Here is a 16,424-nt window from a genome sequence, read left to right as displayed (position 1 = left end):
CCGTCCCACCATCAGAGGTGCCCAACCATAGCCACTTTAAGACTTGTGGACTTCAATTCCCAGAATTCCCCAGCCAGCACAGCTGGCTGGGGAATTCTGGGAGTTGAAGTCCACAAGTCTTAAAGGGGCCAAGGTTGGACACCCCCGTTTTGGAACGCACTACATTCCTGAGAGAGGGGCTGCATCCTGTTTCAGAAGCACTTTTTCTGCTTTTGGGTTGTGTGACTGTGGAACCACAGCTGATGTGAGAGAAGGGAAGGAGGGGCCAATGCCATCGAAAGGAGGCCGCCATCATCGCATCTTGTGGTGGGGAGTTCCACAAACTTACATGTTGTATTGAGGGTCTTCTCAAAACCTCTCTGGATAAGAATGGAATACAGTTGGTCGTTAACTTATAGCCGCTCGTTTAATGACTACGTTGTGACAGTGCGGAAAAGCGTGACTTACAACCAGTCCTCACACTTACGACCATGGCAGCATCCTCGTCGCAGTCGTGCGATCGCAATCCGGGCGCTTAGCTTGGCCTTTGTGACCACTGTGTTTCGTGATCGCCACTGGCAGCCTTCCGACAATGGGGAAGCCAGCGGGAAAGACGGCAAACGGCAGCTGCCGACACCTCGCTTAAACCACGGCTAAAAATGGTCGTAAAATTGGATGCGGTCACATGCGACACCTCACTTAATGACTGGGTGGCCTGAGGCTGAATTTGCCAGTCCCAATTGTGATTGTACACTGCAGACTGCCTGCATCTGGCACCCAAAGAATTGTGATGTCACCAATCCGCGGAATGTTAACCTGGGAGAATTTTGTCAGTCGCTGCACAGAGACACACCTGTTTCCTTCTTTAGAGAAGGGCAGGCAGTCCTCAACGTAACAGCAGATCATTTAGTGACTGTTCAAAGTTACAACGGCACTGAAAAAAAGGGACACGGCTGTTTTTCACACAACTGTTACAGCATCCCCATGGCCAGGCCATCGAAATTCAGCCGCTGGGTGACTATATTTATGACGGACGGAGAGTCCCGGGATCACATGATCCCTTTTTGTGATCTTCTGACAAGCAACGTTAATGGGAAAACCAGATTCAATTTACAACCGTGTTACTAATTTAATAAGCAGTGATTCACTTAACAAACGTGGCAAGAAAAGTTGTAAAATGGGGCAGAACTCTGTCTCACTTAGCAATGGAGATTTTGGGCTCACTCTGAGGACGACCTGTGCTCCAGCTCATGTGACACACCAACCCTGAACAAGAGCAGCCACCAGCAAGCTGCTCCCGTGGGGATGGTAGGGTGGGTGGGTGGGGAGTGTGGGTGAGTCTGGCCCCCAATTCCGTTGCCCCCCGCTCCCCACTGGATTCCAGGGAGGCCGCCTGAGTCAGAAGAGAGTTTATTCACAGGACTGTACAAGGGGAAGGGGGCCTTGGGGGGCTCTGCCCTCAGAAGTTGGGCCGGTGCTTCTTCACCTCGACCATCAGGTGGTGGATGTTAATCAGCTCCGAGCGGACGGGCAGCGACTTGAGGGGGGGCAGCGCCAGGACCTTGTGGAAGCGGTGGTAGTACTGGATCAGCTGTGTCAGCGCCCCCTGCAGGCAAAGGTGAGGCAGTGAGGAGGAGCTCGGCCCCGCTTCTTCCCCGGGCCCTGCCTCCTCCCTGGCCCCACCTGAATGATGGTGGTCCCGTTCTTGAAGTTGGTGAAGGAGCGCATCACGTCCTGGCTGAGGGTCTCCACCGAGGCCTTCCAGGTTGCGGCGAAGCCGCGCACCAGCTGCGTCACTCGGGCTGTGGGGCAAGGAGGGGGGAGTAAGAGGCACCAGGACCCCCTCCTCCTGTTCCTCACCCCCCTGGAGTCTGTGTCCCACACTCACCTTCCTCTCCTCGCAGGCGCTCCAGCTGGCCCCGTTCGGCCAGCCCCTCCACCTCCTTCACGAAGGCAATCATGCCCCCGAACCCCGGGGCCAGGAGCTCCTCGATGAACTCCTGCCAGGGAAGGAGGAGGGGGAAGGGGAGCTCAGTTGAGACAGAGGGACCCCCTCCCCAAGGCTCACCTCAGGGCATGGGGCACCCCACACTCTACCCACTGAATACCTCAACTTCCTGACTCTACACAGGGAGAACGTATCAGTCCTGCATCTGAGCCAGCTCTGCGTCAGCACCTGGTGTGTGTACCCCAAACACCTCTCCCCCGTTACCCCAGGGGAGGGAAAGGTAGGACCCTCACCCCTGAGATGTGGCTGGAGACCCCTCCCCCCCGGCTTCTTGGAGATGGGGAGGGGGCCTCCTGAGAATGGAAGCTGCAACACCTGCTCCCCCCGACCCACCTGTGTCCGGGCATTCAGCAGCTGCTGGAACCCATCCACCTCTTTGCTCTCCTCCACCGCTCGCTCCTGGGGAGGGCAAAGGGGGCAGACATGAGGGGGGGGAGGCTTTGCCCTTCTAACCCTCCCTCCTCTCGCTGGGCACCCCCCTCGGCAGCCTGCATACCATCAAGACACCCAGCATCATGTCGTAGTTGTTGATGAGGAAGATGAGCTGTTCCGTGCGGGAGGAGAATTCAGCCGCCACACGCAGGACAAAGTTCTCCACTTCGGTCTGGGGGAGGGGGTGGGAGGGGGGGGAGAAGCAGGGAGCATCAGAGGAAGGCCCACCCCCACCTCCGGACCAGCCCCACCAATATTAGGAAATGCAAGAACACCCCCCTCCCCCCAATTCTAGGAGGTGCAAGACGCCACCCTACACCCAACGGGCAGGCTGAGGCCAGAGGTTAGCCAGACGGGCCAAGGAGAGGCAGGATGGAGGCCCAGCCCCTCCCCCTCCCAGAAGACACCCCCCACCCTTCAGTCCCTGGCTGCATCTGGTATGCAGAGAACCAGGAAACCAGACAGTTCAGAAACTTTTGCTACCCTGTGGGCGATGCCCCATGCAAAGAGGCAGGGAGAGGAAAGGTCCCCTGGAGGCACCTATTTGGGGAGGGGAAGGTCCCCCGTCTCTGGGACTTTAGCAGCATTGACGGGCTGCTCCCCTTGCAAGGAGGGTCTCTCCTGTCCCGAAGAAAAGCCCACCTGGAGCTGCCCCAACAGGGCCAAAGTTCGCTCATGGGGGAAGGTCTGGTTGATGCTGACGATGGCCGAGGAGAACTCTGCGTACCGCCGGGTGATCTGTGGGGGGAGTGGGGTGTGTGTGAATGGGAGTTCAGGAGAGCAGAGAAGTGGGATTAGGGGCCTCTGGGCTCCCCAGACACAACCACGGAAACTCCCTCCTTCCTGCCCGGACCACAGGCAGGTGAGTGTCCTTGCATCCCTGCCGGCCCCTCCCCAGCTCTGCTCCAATCCACCACCAGCTCCCCCCCCATCTCCAGCAACTTGGGGGCTGTTTGGTCATAAGTCCACCGCGCACATTCTGCCCTCCCCACCAAGAATGGGGGGCATTCAGCCCTCCCTTCCCGAGGGGGAGTGCCGCTCCCGCACACACATACGTAGTGGGGCCGCGTGTCGAGGAAGCCCAGCTTCTGGGGGTCCGTGCTCTGGATGCTGTGGATGTTCAGCTCCAGGATGTACTCAAATCGCGGCCAGAGCAGCTCCAGCAACGTGTCCCAGTATCTGGAAGGGGTGCGTGTGAGGGGGGAGCGTCACCCAGACAGAAGACCCCCACCTGACCCCCACCAGCCCTGGCTGGCCGAGGGAGAGCCTTCAGGGGAGGGAAAGAGGGGGCTCACTTGTCGATGGCCGGGACGTTGCGCTTGGCCACCAGGGTCTTGAAGCGAAGGACGATGTGGATGCAGAGAAAGACGGCGATGCTGTCGTAGCAGTCGCTCACGTAGGCATCCATGTGCTTCTGCGGGGGGAGGGAGGGAGGGAGGAAAGAGAGATAAGATGCATGGGAGGGGCCCCCCCACCTCTCGGGCCCCACCACCTCTCGGGCCCCACCCCTCCCAAAGGGTTCTAGGACCGCGGGGCCCCTCTGGAGCCAGGCGTGAAGGTCCCGCGAAGGCCCCACGGCCAGAAGGATCCGGAAAGACACGGATAATGGGTGCCTCCAAGTTATGCCTGAAATTTCGATTATTTTGAGTTCCTTGCCGACAAAATCGAGGAAGAACAACAGAAAAGCAGAGTCGGAAGGGACCTCAGAGGTCTTTTAGTCCAACCCCCTGCTCAAGCAGGAAGCCCTAGGCCATTCCAAACAAGGGGCTGTCTATCCTCTCCTTAAGAAACCTCCAGTGATGAAGCACCCACAACTTCTGGTGGCAAGCTGTTCCACTGGTTAAGGAGTTCTCACTGTTAGGAAGTTTCTCCTTAATTCCAGGTTGCTTCTCTTCTGGATTAGTTTCCATCCATCGCTCCTTGTCCTGCCTTCAGGTGCTTTGGAGAATAAGTTGACCCCTCCTCTTTGTGGCAGCCCCTCAAAGACTGGGATCCTGTTATCACGTCCCCCCTAGTCCTTCCTTTCATCAAATTTTAGTAAGGAGCTTTGATTCCCCCCAAGGGAGGGAGCCCTCCTGGTCTAGCCCCCCCCCCATCGGACACGGCTGCAGATGCTCACGAGGAACATGGTGAGGGTCTTGCCCATGACGGCGTTGAAGAGGTCCAGGGCGGGGGTCCCAGCCACCAGGAAGAAGTCGCAGAGGAAGAGGTATTCCCGGCAGCTGTTGTCCAGCAGGGCGTAGTGCTGGCTCCGGAAGAGGGACTCGAAGGGATACTGTACAGAGGGGGGGGGAAGGCAATGCTGGCAGGGCCAAAGGGGCAGGGCCCTCGGGACCCCCGGCCCACCCCGGCTTCACCACCTCCCTCCTCCACAAAAACCCATTTCTTCCCAAGACTTTCCGTCGGACGGGAAAAGCAAGCAAACCCCAAATGGAACGACCTGCCAGCAGTCCCATGCTCTGGACTACAACTACCCTCATTCCCGGCCAGGCTCTGCTTATGGGCCAAAAACCTGCCGACCTGGAGGCTCCTCCCCCCCCATGACATGAAGCTCTTCTACATAAACCAAAAGGCGCCCGAAGACATAGAAATGCAGCCTGAATAGGAGGGGCAGGGCCGGACTTACTCGGACGTCACTCTTCTGCGCCGAGTGGGGGACAATGATGGGTCCTTCCAGCTCGGCGCTGCTGATGACGTTCCCCCGGTTCCCCAGGGTGAAGATGGTGTTCCGGCTGCGGAGGGACGGCTTGGAGAAGAAGCGTGTAGGCAGCCGCAGTCAAGGGCCACCCTGTGGCAAAAGCGGCCACCCCGTCCACGCCCACGCCAGGATCCTTCCTCCCCCTCCCCTGGCCCCAAACACGAGGGGTGGGGGAGACACAGCCAAGCTGCCTGCAAACCCCCCTCACGTGCCAGTCCGGCCCCCTCGGGAAGGATATCCTTCTTGCCGGTGTCTTCCACCCCCATCAGGTCGTCCTTCTCAGCCACCTCCTCATACTGCAGGTTCAGGAGACAGAAAACAGGGCCCAGCTTGGCACGGAGGGAGAGGGGGCCCTGAGTCCGGGGGAGGGGAGACCCCCTGCCCCCTGCCCAGGGAGCTCACCTGCAGCTTCATCAGGCGGTTGGTGTAAGACTTGAAGTAGCTGAGGTAGATCTTGCTCATGGTGTCCACGTACTCATCCCGCACCTCCTTGGCGATGACCCTCTCGTGGCCCAGCAGGAACTGGTAGAAAAACCTGCGCCCCAAAAGAGGAGGAACTTCACTCGTCCCCCACCCCGTGAAAGAGGGGGAGGGGTCCCAATTTGCTGTCCCTAAACTGAGCAGGTGCTCCTTGGTCGAGTGGGCTGGGATCGCGCCCAAAGCATTCTGGGAAGCCCCAGACCGCTCCCCAGGAGCCCCAGGGAATGGTGGGAGGCGTTGCAGCCGCCGGGACCAACCTCCTACCTGTACTTGAGCAGGGCATTCTGGGGGATCTGGTAGTTGGTCATGGGTTTGCGGAAGGAGTAGACTTTCTGCAGGATGAACTCTCGGATCTTGGCCACCGCCTGGTTGAGGAGGGAGAATCACCCGTGTGGCACCTCTAGCCAAAAGCTGGGCACCAGCGCCCCCAGGTCTGACCCCCCCCTTCACTCCCCTGGCAATGCTGCAGCCAGAGCTCTGCAGCCAAGGGCCGAACAGTGATGCCTGGACACATCGGTGGGACTATTGGGCAGACAGGACAACCGCGAGGGACAGAAGGAAGAACCACAACTGAGACAGCAGATAAAAGAAACCGGAGTCTGGGCCGGAATGGGTAACGTGAGAAAGCCCCTCAAACGTGACCCTCCCTAGTCCTCACAAAGGCAGAGGAAAGGAAGGGGAAGGGCATTCAGACATGCAGGTCTCTGGAGATTCTCAGTCCTCCAGGTCACGGTTGTCCCAAAGGTGCTTTTTCTGGAGGCAACTGGACTCTCTTGTTTTTTTCTTCTGAAGACGTTTTGCTTCTCATCCAAGAAGCTTCTTCAGCTCTGACTGGCTACTTCTGCTGCCTGTTGGTTGCCTGCAATTTGGCAGTTCGAATCTCACCAGGCTCAAGGTAGATGCAGCCTTCCAAGGTGGGTAAAAGGAGGACCCAGATTGTTGGGGGCCGGAGGCTGACTCTGTCAACCGCTTAGAGAAGCGGATATAAGCGGGATAAGGGCTACAGAAATTCGCAAAATCTCTGATCTCCGTGTATTTCGCTGTGCCCTCAAAACCATGTTGTTCCGCCAGGCTGGGCTATCAATATAATGATTTTAAATTGGGTTTTTAAATTCAGGGTTTTATAAATTAGGCCTACTATTTAATAATTTTAATCAATTTTAAATACTGTCTTTGTGTTTTTAATTAGGCTGTACACCGCCCTGAGTCCTTCGGGAGAAGGGCGGTATAGAAATAAAATTAATAAATAAATACTGCTACTACTATCTTGCAGGAGTGACACCTGCACAGTTGAAGGGCCCCTCGCCCTGTGGTGCTACCGAAGGGGGTGGGTGGGTGGGGAATCCAGCATCTGAGCCCTGCTGCGCCGGCCCTTAGTTCCCTCGTGGCCCCGGCCAGGATCTCGGCTTCTCACCTTGGCCTTCAGCTTGTCCAGGATGTCGGCCACGTCCGTGCAGGCCATGGTCTCTCGGAAGGCCTGCTCTTTGACGGCATTGATCTTGTTGTTCAGCTCGTGCAGCTGCTCCAGGAAGGCCTGCTCGGTCACCGGCGTCTCCAGGATGGTGCTGGGGACGGGAAGGGACATCAACGGGGCGTCCTCTCCCCTCCCCCTCCGGACCCCCATGCTCTTTCCTCTGCTAAATCTTCCCCTCCCAGGGTGATGACGGACCTGATCATGACGTTGGGCACCACCAGCTCGTCCACCAGCTGGGAGAGGCGCCCGCGGACGGCCTGGCGGTTGCGCAGCCGGACGTTCATGGCGACCGACTGCTCCTGCAGCGTCTGGATCTCACAGCTGATGCTGCTCAGGTCGGACTGGAAGGAGCTCAGCATGGCCTCCATGCGCTGGCGGGAGGAAGGAAGGGACCACCCTCAGTATCGGGGAAGGAAATAAGCAGGACAAATCCATCGTATCCTCCCTCCAAGGACAAGCATTCTGGGGGTGTAAGAAACGGCTCCAGATCTGCACACAGGAGCCCCTTCAGATCAGCCTCCCTAACTTCTACCAAAAGGAAAAGGAGGCACCCACCCAGACGCCCCCCCACCCCCCTTACTCCCTCAGGACACCTGGGAGAAGCCCCACAAAGGGGAGTCTGGCCTCGGAATCCCAATTCGGCCAGGCTACGTGGGGACTTTGTTCACACAACAGGAGAGACGTGAGGGGTCCCTGGGGGAGGCAACATCATCAGTGCCCAGAGAGCACCAAAGGCCCCTCATGTCTACCCTGGGCGTACAAATATTCTCCTTTATTAGGACAGACTCGGTTACACTGGGTTGGCGTGTTGTGTGAAGGACGCCCGTGAGTCAAGGCACCTTCACCTTATATAACTGTAGGCAGGGACTTTGGGAAGCCCTGAGTTAGTGCACTGACCCTCTAATGGCTGTTTCCCTCCCATCCTCCTTCCCTCCAGGGAAGCCCAGGCCCTCCCTCCAAAGAGGAGAAGGGTGAAGTCCCCCAAGGGGAGGAGAAAGGCAGCGAGGTCCAGAGCTCACCTCCAGGACGGCATCACAGGCCGTGATCTGGGTGTGCAGGGAGGCAATGTTCTTGCTCTCCTTAATATCTGGGGGAGGGGGGGCGCTGCTAAGGACAACAGTGGGTTGAAGGGGTGAGGTAGGAGGGGCGAGGGAAGCCTCCAGGATTCAGCCTCCCCTGAGCAGGCGGAGGATACAGTCCTTGATGGAGGCGTTTTCAATCTGCTGCAGCTCCTGTTCCACCTGCTTGGAGTACTGGCGGAGATCCACCCCCTGCTAAGGCAGAGAGAGAGAGGGGAGTGATGAAGGGAGCCCCTCCCCTCAATCCCATAGCTCCCCTCACCCCCAGCCCCAGCTTCCGGCTTTTCCCACCGTCTTCAGGGCCTCCTGCACCAGAGCGTCCTCCAGGTTGGCTTGGATGTGAACTGAAAGAGAGTGGGGGGGAAGGGAAGTAAGGCCTGCAGCAAACAGACTTTGGCCCCCTCCCCAGGTGACCTGACCCCCCCCCTCAGGTGCTGCCCCGGGACTAGAGCCCCCTCCCCCCACTTCCTCAGCTGCACCAGGAAGAACGGCCTTTTGCCAAGCTGGAAGGAGGGAGGGGGGGGCTGTTGAGACACAGCAGCTCGTACTGGGAGATTGGGAACGGCTCTTCCCAACAGCAGAACCTTTCTGGGAGAAGTGGGACTAGAAACTTTCTGTGTGTCTTTCCTGCAGTGTGTGTATGTGTGGGCGTGCGTGTGATGACAAAGACACCACGATGGATGCAACGTCATTGTGGCTTCTCCTGGACACCTGAGTTTCCACCCTCTCTGAAAGTGTCTCTAGGGCAGGGGTCTCCAACCACCTCAGTCCTAGCTGTAGAGGCTGCAGGGGTGGGGTGGGAGAGGACCCCCTCCAAAATTATGCCCAGCTTACTGTCCACTTCGTCCAGGATGAACTCTTCGGAGGTCAGGTCCAGCTCTCCCAGGTTGAGGGGCAGCGCCTCATCGCTCTGGCCCTGGAGGGACACAGCAAAGGGCCTCGTTATGCCCCTGATTTTGGGTGGGGGGGGAGGTCAAGCAAGGCAGCCCTGTGCTGATACAAAGGGCCTTGCACCCCCCCCACCCTGCTCCCAGCGGGTTTAAGGGTAGGGGCTGCTCCAGAGGGCTTACAAAGAAGAATGTTCCATTCAGCAGGGAAGGATGGGACACGTAGTGCAGAGGGCCAGAAGGAGAGTGCTCTCTTGTGCTTTTACTCCTCCCTCAAGGAACTTTTAGAATAGAATAGAGCTGGAAGGGACCTTGGAGGTCTTCTAGTCCAGCCCCCTGCTGAGGCTGGAGACCTTACACCAGTGACGGTGAACCTTTTTTCCCTCGGGTGCCGAAAGCGTGCGTGCTCGCGTGCCCACATCTACAATGCAATGCCCCCATGCGCTCCGCCCCCCAGCGCATGTGCGCATGACCCCCCCACGCTGCCCCACACCCCTGCGCATGTGCTCACGACACCCCCCCCATTTTGGGCCTAACAGGCCTCCCTGAAGCCTCCGGAGGCCAGAAATGGCCCGTTTCCAGACTTCCGGTAGGCCCGTTTTTTGCCCTCCCCAGGCTCCAGAGGCTTTCCTGGAGGCCGGGGAAGGGTGAAAACAGCCTTCCTGGCCCCCCGGAGGCTGGAAATGGCCCATTTCCGGACTTCTGGGAGGCCCATTTTTTGCCCTCCCAGAGTCTCACCACAAGCGCTGCACTTACCTGGAATCCAAAACGGGCCGCATGGAGACTTCTGGGAGGGGAGGGGCAGAATGGGCAAGGCCATCCGAAAATCAGATGGCTGGCACGCACATGAGCGCTGGAGCTGACCTAGGGCAACAGCTCCGCGTGCCACATCACGGCCCTAGACCGTTTCAGACAAATGGCTGTCCAATCTCTTCTTAAAAGCCTCCAGTGATAAAGCCCCCACAACCTCTGATGGCAACTCATTAATTGTCCTCACTGCTAGGAGGTTTCTCCTTAATTCCAGGGTGCTTCTCTCCTTCATTAGTTTCCATCCGTTTGCTTCTTTTCCTGCCTTCTGGTGCTTTGGAGGATAGCTTGACTCTCCCTCTTCTTTGGGGCAGCCCCTGAGATATTGGAAGATGCTATCATGACACTCCTGTCCTTCTCTTCCTTAGACTACTAGATATACCCAACTCCTGCAGCCGTTCTTTGTGTGTTTTAATCTCCAGGCCTTTTCATCACCTTAGTTGCCAAAGAAGCTGACAGTAAACAGCCCAACCAAAGAATCACCAATGGGAGCAAATCCCATTTCTTATTAGCCCCGATGACGGTCTCTAGTCGGGTAATGAAACATCTGCGCAAAAAAACCCAGCAAGCAGCCAGGGCTACAAAGATTCTCCTTTATGGGTTTGATTCCCTCCAACCCAGAAAGTCCATGGGGGAAGCCACTTATCACCTGTTTCACTAATTTAAAAACAGCAGTGATTCACTTAACAACTGTGACAAGAAAGGTCATAAACCGGAGCAAAACTCACTTCATAATGGATGGAAACTGAACCAGGAGAGATTCAACCTGCAAACAAGGAGGAATTTTCTGACAGTGAGAAGAAGAAACCCGTGGAACAGAAGTTGCCTTCGGAAGTTGTGGGAGCTTCATCACTGGAGGCTTTCAAGAAGAGACTGGACTGACATCTGTCAGAAATGGTGTAGGGCAGGGGTGGGGCAATTGTGGCTCTTTTACAACCTGTGGACTTCAACTCCCAGAATTCCTGAGACAGCTTGGCTGTCTCAGGAATTCTGGGAGTTGAAGTCCACAGGTTGTAAAAGAGCCACAATTGCCCTGCCCCTGGTGTAGGGTCTCCTGCTTGGGTGGGTGGGGGTTGGACTAGATGACCTACAAGATCCCTTCCAACGCTGTGAATCTGAATTTAATCTGACTACCTGCATACGTCCAAATCCAACTGCAGGTTTAAACAATGGGCACACATGAATTATGTTGGCGGGGTTTAAAGCATTAAACTTTATGCTTTACCCCAGGATGAAAGCATGATAAAATCGCCATGATACAGAACCCTAGAATCGCCATAGGGCAGATGTCCAAGGCCCCCCTGTGTGTGTGTGTCTGAGAGAGAGGGGGGGAGAGAGAGGGGAGGGGGTCTCCCCCCCGCAGTCAGGTGGGGGAGGGGGAGGGCCAAGCCCCCCCCATCCCATCTGTGGGCCCCAAAGAGGCAGGCGGGGGAAGAGCCCCTCCTGCAGCCCCTTCAGCTTATGGGGCGCCCCTGGCAGGCAGCTGGGGCACAGGGGCAGGTGCCATGCGCAGACCAGGCTCCCTGCAGAGGGGCATTGTGGGAAGGCCCTGGCGGGGCCGCCCTTGGTCTGGAGGGCCGGGGGGAGGGGGAGGGGTCTTCACCCCCCCCCCGAGGAAGGGAGGGGGCGCCCCAGGAAGGCCCGGAGGGGTGGAAGCGGCCTTGCACGGGAGTAGCATCTCCGCCCGTCCCGCAGGCAGGCCGAGACTCCACCGGTGCGTCGCCTCCGGGACCCCCCAAGGTCGCAGGCGCCCATCCGCCAGGTGCTGCCCGCCGGGGGGTGGAGGGGTCAAAGGTGAAAGGGGGCGTGTCCGGGATGGACGGCCCCGGAGCGAGGCCGAGGGAGGGAGACCGAGCGCCGCCCACCTCCTCCTCCTCCGTGTCCCCCGGGCCGAGCTGTCCCTGCGGGCGCCGCCGCATCTCCTCCGGTTCGGAGCCCGCCGCGGACGCCATCGCCGCACCGGCTGGTCCACTTCCGGGTTGCGGGAGGGCACTTCCGGTCCCTTCTAAACCTGGGCCCAAGGGACTCCGACTCCCAGGGATCCCTGCGGCGACGTTTAGCCTCCACGGCAGGAGTCACGGAGACTTCCTTCCGTCTGGAAAAAAAGAATAAAAAAGGCGCTTCTGAGTGTTAAGCGGGTCGGAACTTTTGTTTCTCCTTTCTAGTTTCCCCTCCGGACACAATAGGGCGGGCACACTTCATCCCTCGCTCGCCGAGATGTTCTGACTGTACGATATATGGCCTCAAGCCTCCTCTACATTTTACCTCTCTATGATGTAGGCCCAAGTGGCCTAGTAGTCTAAGGCGGCGAGCGACGCTCATTCGTTTCTAATTCTATGGTCGCCATACCGGAAGTGCCGGTAGTTTCACTTCGGCTCCGGGGGGCGGGACCGACGTCGGGCCTCTCGCGCTGCGCCGCTTCCTTTTCCGGCCGAGTCGAGAGCGAGAGGAGCCGGTGCGCAGCCATGGTGAGTGATGGCGAGGCCCATAATCCACTGCCATCCGCCGCGGGGGCCGCGCTCGGCGGGTCAGGAGGGGGCTCGGGGGCGCCGGGGGTCTGCTGCGGGGACCGCGGGGCTGGAATGGGTCGCTCCCCGGGCAGGGCAGAGCTTCACCCTCCCCAGGTTGAATTGGACCGCTGGAACTTCAGCCTGGACGGAGGGGTCCCGCCTGTGTCGCCCCCCCCGGACCTTTGACCTGTGCCCTATGGCGGTTTTATCATGGTTTCATCCTAGTTTGCTTTAGCTCGTGTGTTGCATGGCCAACATAATTTATAGGCGCGCTTATCTTTAAACCGGTAATTGGGTTTGGACGTATGCATGTATTCCTCGACTTACGACCACAATTGAGCCCAACATTTCTGTTGTTGAGCGAGACATTGAGTTTTGTCCCATTTTACGACCTTGTCACAGTTGTTAAGTGAATCACTGCCGTTTTTAAATTAGTAACACAGGTAATAAGTGAATCTGACTTCCCCCTTGACTTTGCTGGTCAGAAGGTCGCAAAAGGGGATCGCGAGACCCCACCGTCGTAAATAGGAGCCAGTTTGCAAAGCATCTGAAATTGTGCAAAACGGTCTTGGTCTTGTTTCAGTGCCGTTGTAACTTTTGACGGTCACTAATTGAACTGTTGTAAGTCAAGAACTATCTGTAATACAGCTCATTAGCATTGTGTATCAGTGTTTGCATGACCTCTGTGGGTGCCATGGACTAAATAAATATTGAACCTGGTTCCCGGTGCCCGGCTGGTGCCCTCCTCTTCTCCAGCCTTTGTCTCTGGTGCTGCCCGCGGAGAAGAGCAGCGGAGCTCGCTGGGAGGGGGGGCGCTGCAATGGGGACGCCAGGGAGCCAAGCTGCGTCCCAGGAGAAGAGCTCCCCCCCCCGGCTTGTCCCCCCTTGCAAGGCCGTTTCTCACGCAGCCGCTTCCTTCTCCCCACAAGTCTCTCGTGATCCCAGAGAAGTTCCAGCACATCCTGCGTGTCCTCAACACCAACATCGATGGGCGGCGCAAGATCGCCTTCGCCATCACTGCCATCAAGGTGGGTGAGAAGGGAGCTGGGAAGCCATCCCAGTGGGGGTGGTGGGGCGACTGTATGATGGCCGGAGGGGGGCGGGGGGGGCTGGCCCTTCCCTTGAGCTGGGTGAGAGGATGGAGAAGCGGTGAGGCCTTTGTTGGGCCGAGCCCTGACTGGCACTGGCGGCTCTTGCCAAAGTCTCTGTGGAGCCCCTAACAGCAGCACATACAGGTAGTCCAGGAGCCCCAAATTTCTGTTGCTAAATGTGCTAAATGAAACATTTGCTATGTGAGTTTAGCTCCTTTTACGAATTTTCTTGCCACTCTTTAAGTTGAATCATTGCATGTTTTAACTTAGTAACACGGTTGTTAAGCGGATCTGGCTTTCCCCTTTGCTTGTCGTAAATACGAGTCAGTTGCCAAGTGTCTGAATTTCGATCACATGACCATGGGGATGGCACAGCGGTCGTAAGTGTGAAAAACTGCCCTAAATCCCCTGTTTCAGTGCTGCTGTAACTTTTTTTTTTGAAAACTTTTTTTTATTTTTAAACAAGCAAAACATAAAAAATCCATCTTCCATAACAATTACAGTGTGTCGGTCGGTTAAAAATCCCTTGTGCTTTGTCCCCATATTCCTATTTTACTAATTAGAGGATAATGATACAAAGATATATATTAGATTGACAATATGAGAAATTAGATAATTAGGGCTGTTGTAACTTTGAAGTGGTCACTAAGTGAACGTTTGTAAGTCGAGGACTGCCTGTATGTGCAGGGTCCCCACAGAGCTGCCTTAGGGAGGTTTAATGCCTGAGAAAAGGCATTTGATTGCATAAGCTTAGAAATTGAATAACCGACCGGTGCTTCCCTTGAGACCGGTTCTGCTCCGGCCAGGCCAGCCTCCTTGACACCAAGGGCTGAGCGAGGGTCTTGGGTTTGGACACCCCCCCGGGGGCCTTCATTGAGGGGGCTGTTCCAGTTCCACCCACCTGAGCAAAGACCCTTGTCGGGTCAGCAGCCAAGAGAGCCATGGAGTCTGGGATTTTGAGCTGTGCTACACAGATTGGTTAAAAAGCACGTTTATCGTATTGGGTGCATTGGCTCAACTTCCATTGGGGCTCTGCTGTATTGGCTTTAAATTGGGGGGGGCAGAAAAGCTGCAGTGGAAGCCCCCCTTTGTTCTGTTCAGATCTGAAAACATGACACTCCTCTCTCCCCCCCCCCTCCCCCTGTATCTTGGCTTTGAGCCTCCTCTGGACTCGCTAAATTGTGTGAATTCATAAAGCCAGGTGACATGAATGCTGATGGCAGAGAGTATCGTTCTGGTCCCGGAGGCGCAAGCAACTGGACCAGATGGCCCCTGGGGTGGGGGTGGGGTGTGTTCTGCCTGGCATCCCCGGGGGTCCCCCTCTGAACGTCTCCCGCTTCCCTCCGCAGGGGGTGGGCAGGCGTTACGCTCACGTGGTGTTGCGGAAAGCGGACATTGACCTGACCAAGCGGGCTGGGGAGCTCACGGAGGATGAGGTGAGGAGGGCTGGGGAGCTGTGGGGGTCTGGATTTTGGGGAGGGGGAGGATGAAGCCGGGGTGGGGTGGGGAGTGGCTAGAGCCTCTTGGTGAGCAGGGAAACCCAGGACCCCAACGGTCCCTCTGGAGGCAAAATAGCTATCAAGAATGGCCTGGTGGGTCATGCAGGGATTGGGTGACCTCTTGGCTCCTTCTACGATTCTACCCCCAGCCCTTTTTCCGGCACCCCACGAGGGGAGGGGTCTGGAGCCCCAAAACAAGGCCTTGTCTCTTCCCTGGAAGCCAAGGCAGAAATTGTTCCGGCCCAGGCCATACCGCAAGGCACCGGGAGTGTCCGTGGGAGGCTGTTCCCGTGGGGAATGGGGGCTCATTGCCAGCTGGGTGTGTGTGTGTCCGTGGGGTGGGGTTGTCAGTGGACCTAAATGGCGTCCAGCTGATCTTCTGGCGGGAGCCCCTCCTTCCCCACCCTCGGCTCCATAATACCAGGCTGGGCTGGCCTCGTGCCCTGCCCAGTGGGGGCCCTCTGACCTCTCCATCTCCCCAGGTCGAGCGCGTCATCACCATCATGCAGAACCCCCGGCAGTACAAGATCCCCGACTGGTTCCTCAACAGGCAGAAGGACGTCAAGGACGGCAAGTACAGCCAGGTGAGAGCCGGGGGCCGGGCCTTTTCCCGGGGGTGGGCCTGGGCGGAACTGGCAGCCAGAGGGCCTTGGGGATGTTTGGGCACAGAGGCCGAGCAGGGGACTCTGAGTGGGCAGCAGAGCCTTTGCTGAGGCCTCCTCCCCCTTCCGACAGGTCTTGGCCAACGGGCTGGACAACAAGCTGCGCGAGGATTTGGAGCGCCTGAAGAAGATCCGGGCCCATCGGGGCCTGCGTCACTTCTGGGGGTGAGTGGGGAAGGCAGAGGGGGCCCCAACAGCCGCACTCTGGGCTCCTGGAGTGGGCGGGGGTGGAGTGGATGGCCTCAGGGACCCCTTCCTGATCTGTTGTCCTCATTGGTCCCATTCTTTCCCAGCCTCCGTGTCCGTGGCCAGCACACCAAGACCACCGGGCGCCGTGGCCGAACGGTGGGCGTCTCCAAGAAGAAGTAAACCTTTTGTGCTAATAAAATGTTTTCCTCACAGGTCTCTGGCCGTCTCTTCCTTGGGGCGGGTGGGGGGGCAGAGGTGGGGCGCCTGGCGAGTGCCGTGGCCGTGGCAGGGCCAAAGGGACGGGGCTTCCGGGCGGTCTCCCGACCAGAAGGGAGAGTGCAGGACTGGGCCATGGCCAATTGTGGCTGGGGGTGGGCCATTCCCTTTCCCTGGGGGCCCCAGGAGAAGCTGGGGCTGTTGTGGAGGGCTGGACACAGAGGGTTGTGAAGGTGCGTAGGCAGGCGCTGACACACACAACCTGAATTGAAACAACAGAGGCCTCTTTCAAGCTGAATCCAACACACTTGTCTGGTGTTTGTTTATATACATTCGATCTCTTAATTTCTGATCGACCTCATGAGGGACAGACAAGGAGAGACGGACGCTGTAAAATGCCCAGGTCTGCTCTA

General features: G+C 57.6%; 2 protein-coding genes across 4 annotated transcripts; one reads left to right on the top strand and one right to left on the bottom strand.

The window, feature by feature from the left end:
* Positions 1–1,083: 1,083 nt before the first annotated feature.
* On the bottom strand, positions 1,084–12,168 carry VPS52 (VPS52 subunit of GARP complex). 3 transcript variants are annotated; one of them, XM_070936179.1, is made up of 20 exons: positions 11,710–11,929; positions 8,985–9,066; positions 8,442–8,494; positions 8,267–8,342; positions 8,091–8,158; positions 7,267–7,442; positions 7,012–7,162; positions 5,862–5,962; positions 5,526–5,652; positions 5,356–5,419; positions 5,046–5,179; positions 4,539–4,694; positions 3,715–3,833; positions 3,475–3,598; positions 3,062–3,157; positions 2,484–2,591; positions 2,321–2,386; positions 1,868–1,979; positions 1,663–1,781; positions 1,084–1,585 (listed from the first exon to the last, which is right to left on the bottom strand). In XM_070936179.1, the coding sequence occupies exons 1-20, from the start codon at positions 11,794–11,796 to the stop codon at positions 1,439–1,441; spliced, it is 2,166 nt and encodes a 721-aa protein (XP_070792280.1). In that variant the 5' UTR covers positions 11,797–11,929; the 3' UTR covers positions 1,084–1,438. The 3 variants fall into 3 exon arrangements, with proteins under 3 accessions (XP_070792280.1, XP_070792282.1, XP_070792283.1); XM_070936182.1 differs by lacking the exons at positions 1,084–1,585; positions 1,868–1,979 and adding an exon at positions 12,110–12,168 and having other exon boundaries at positions 1,689–1,781; positions 11,710–11,939; XM_070936181.1 differs by lacking the exons at positions 8,091–8,158; positions 8,267–8,342 and having other exon boundaries at positions 11,710–11,931.
* Positions 12,166–16,007, top strand: RPS18 (ribosomal protein S18). The gene is made up of 6 exons (XM_070936204.1): positions 12,166–12,312; positions 13,284–13,382; positions 14,795–14,881; positions 15,427–15,528; positions 15,680–15,771; positions 15,900–16,007. Exons 1-6 carry the CDS (start codon positions 12,181–12,183, stop codon positions 15,973–15,975), a joined length of 588 nt encoding a protein of 195 aa, XP_070792305.1. The 5' UTR covers positions 12,166–12,180; the 3' UTR covers positions 15,976–16,007.
* The last annotated feature ends 417 nt before the right edge of the window (positions 16,008–16,424 follow it).

Source organism: Pituophis catenifer, unplaced genomic scaffold (genome assembly GCF_029215685.1).
Source record: "Pituophis catenifer annectens isolate HBS135680 unplaced genomic scaffold, rPitCat1.0.hap2 SCAF_2, whole genome shotgun sequence".
In the NCBI taxonomy this organism is placed as follows: domain Eukaryota; kingdom Metazoa; phylum Chordata; class Lepidosauria; order Squamata; family Colubridae; genus Pituophis; species Pituophis catenifer.
Note: the sequence above shows the minus strand (reverse complement) of the source record. Positions and strands in the feature narration are given on the sequence as shown.

Coding starts and splice junctions, on each gene's coding strand:
- VPS52 (XM_070936179.1), bottom strand. CDS start 11,796: ATGGCGTCCGCGGCGGGCTCCGAACCGGAGGAGATGCGGCGGCGCCCG. Junction 8,495..8,984: donor CATCCTGGACGAAGTGGACA/GTAAGCTGGGCA, acceptor ACTCTCTTTCAG/TTCACATCCAAGCCAACCTG. Junction 3,834..4,538: donor AGACCCTCACCATGTTCCTC/GTGAGCATCTGC, acceptor CTCCCCCCGCAG/AAGCACATGGATGCCTACGT.
- RPS18 (XM_070936204.1), top strand. CDS start 12,181: ATGGTCGCCATACCGGAAGTGCCGGTAGTTTCACTTCGGCTCCGGGGG. Junction 13,383..14,794: donor TCGCCATCACTGCCATCAAG/GTGGGTGAGAAG, acceptor TTCCCTCCGCAG/GGGGTGGGCAGGCGTTACGC. Junction 14,882..15,426: donor GGGAGCTCACGGAGGATGAG/GTGAGGAGGGCT, acceptor CCATCTCCCCAG/GTCGAGCGCGTCATCACCAT.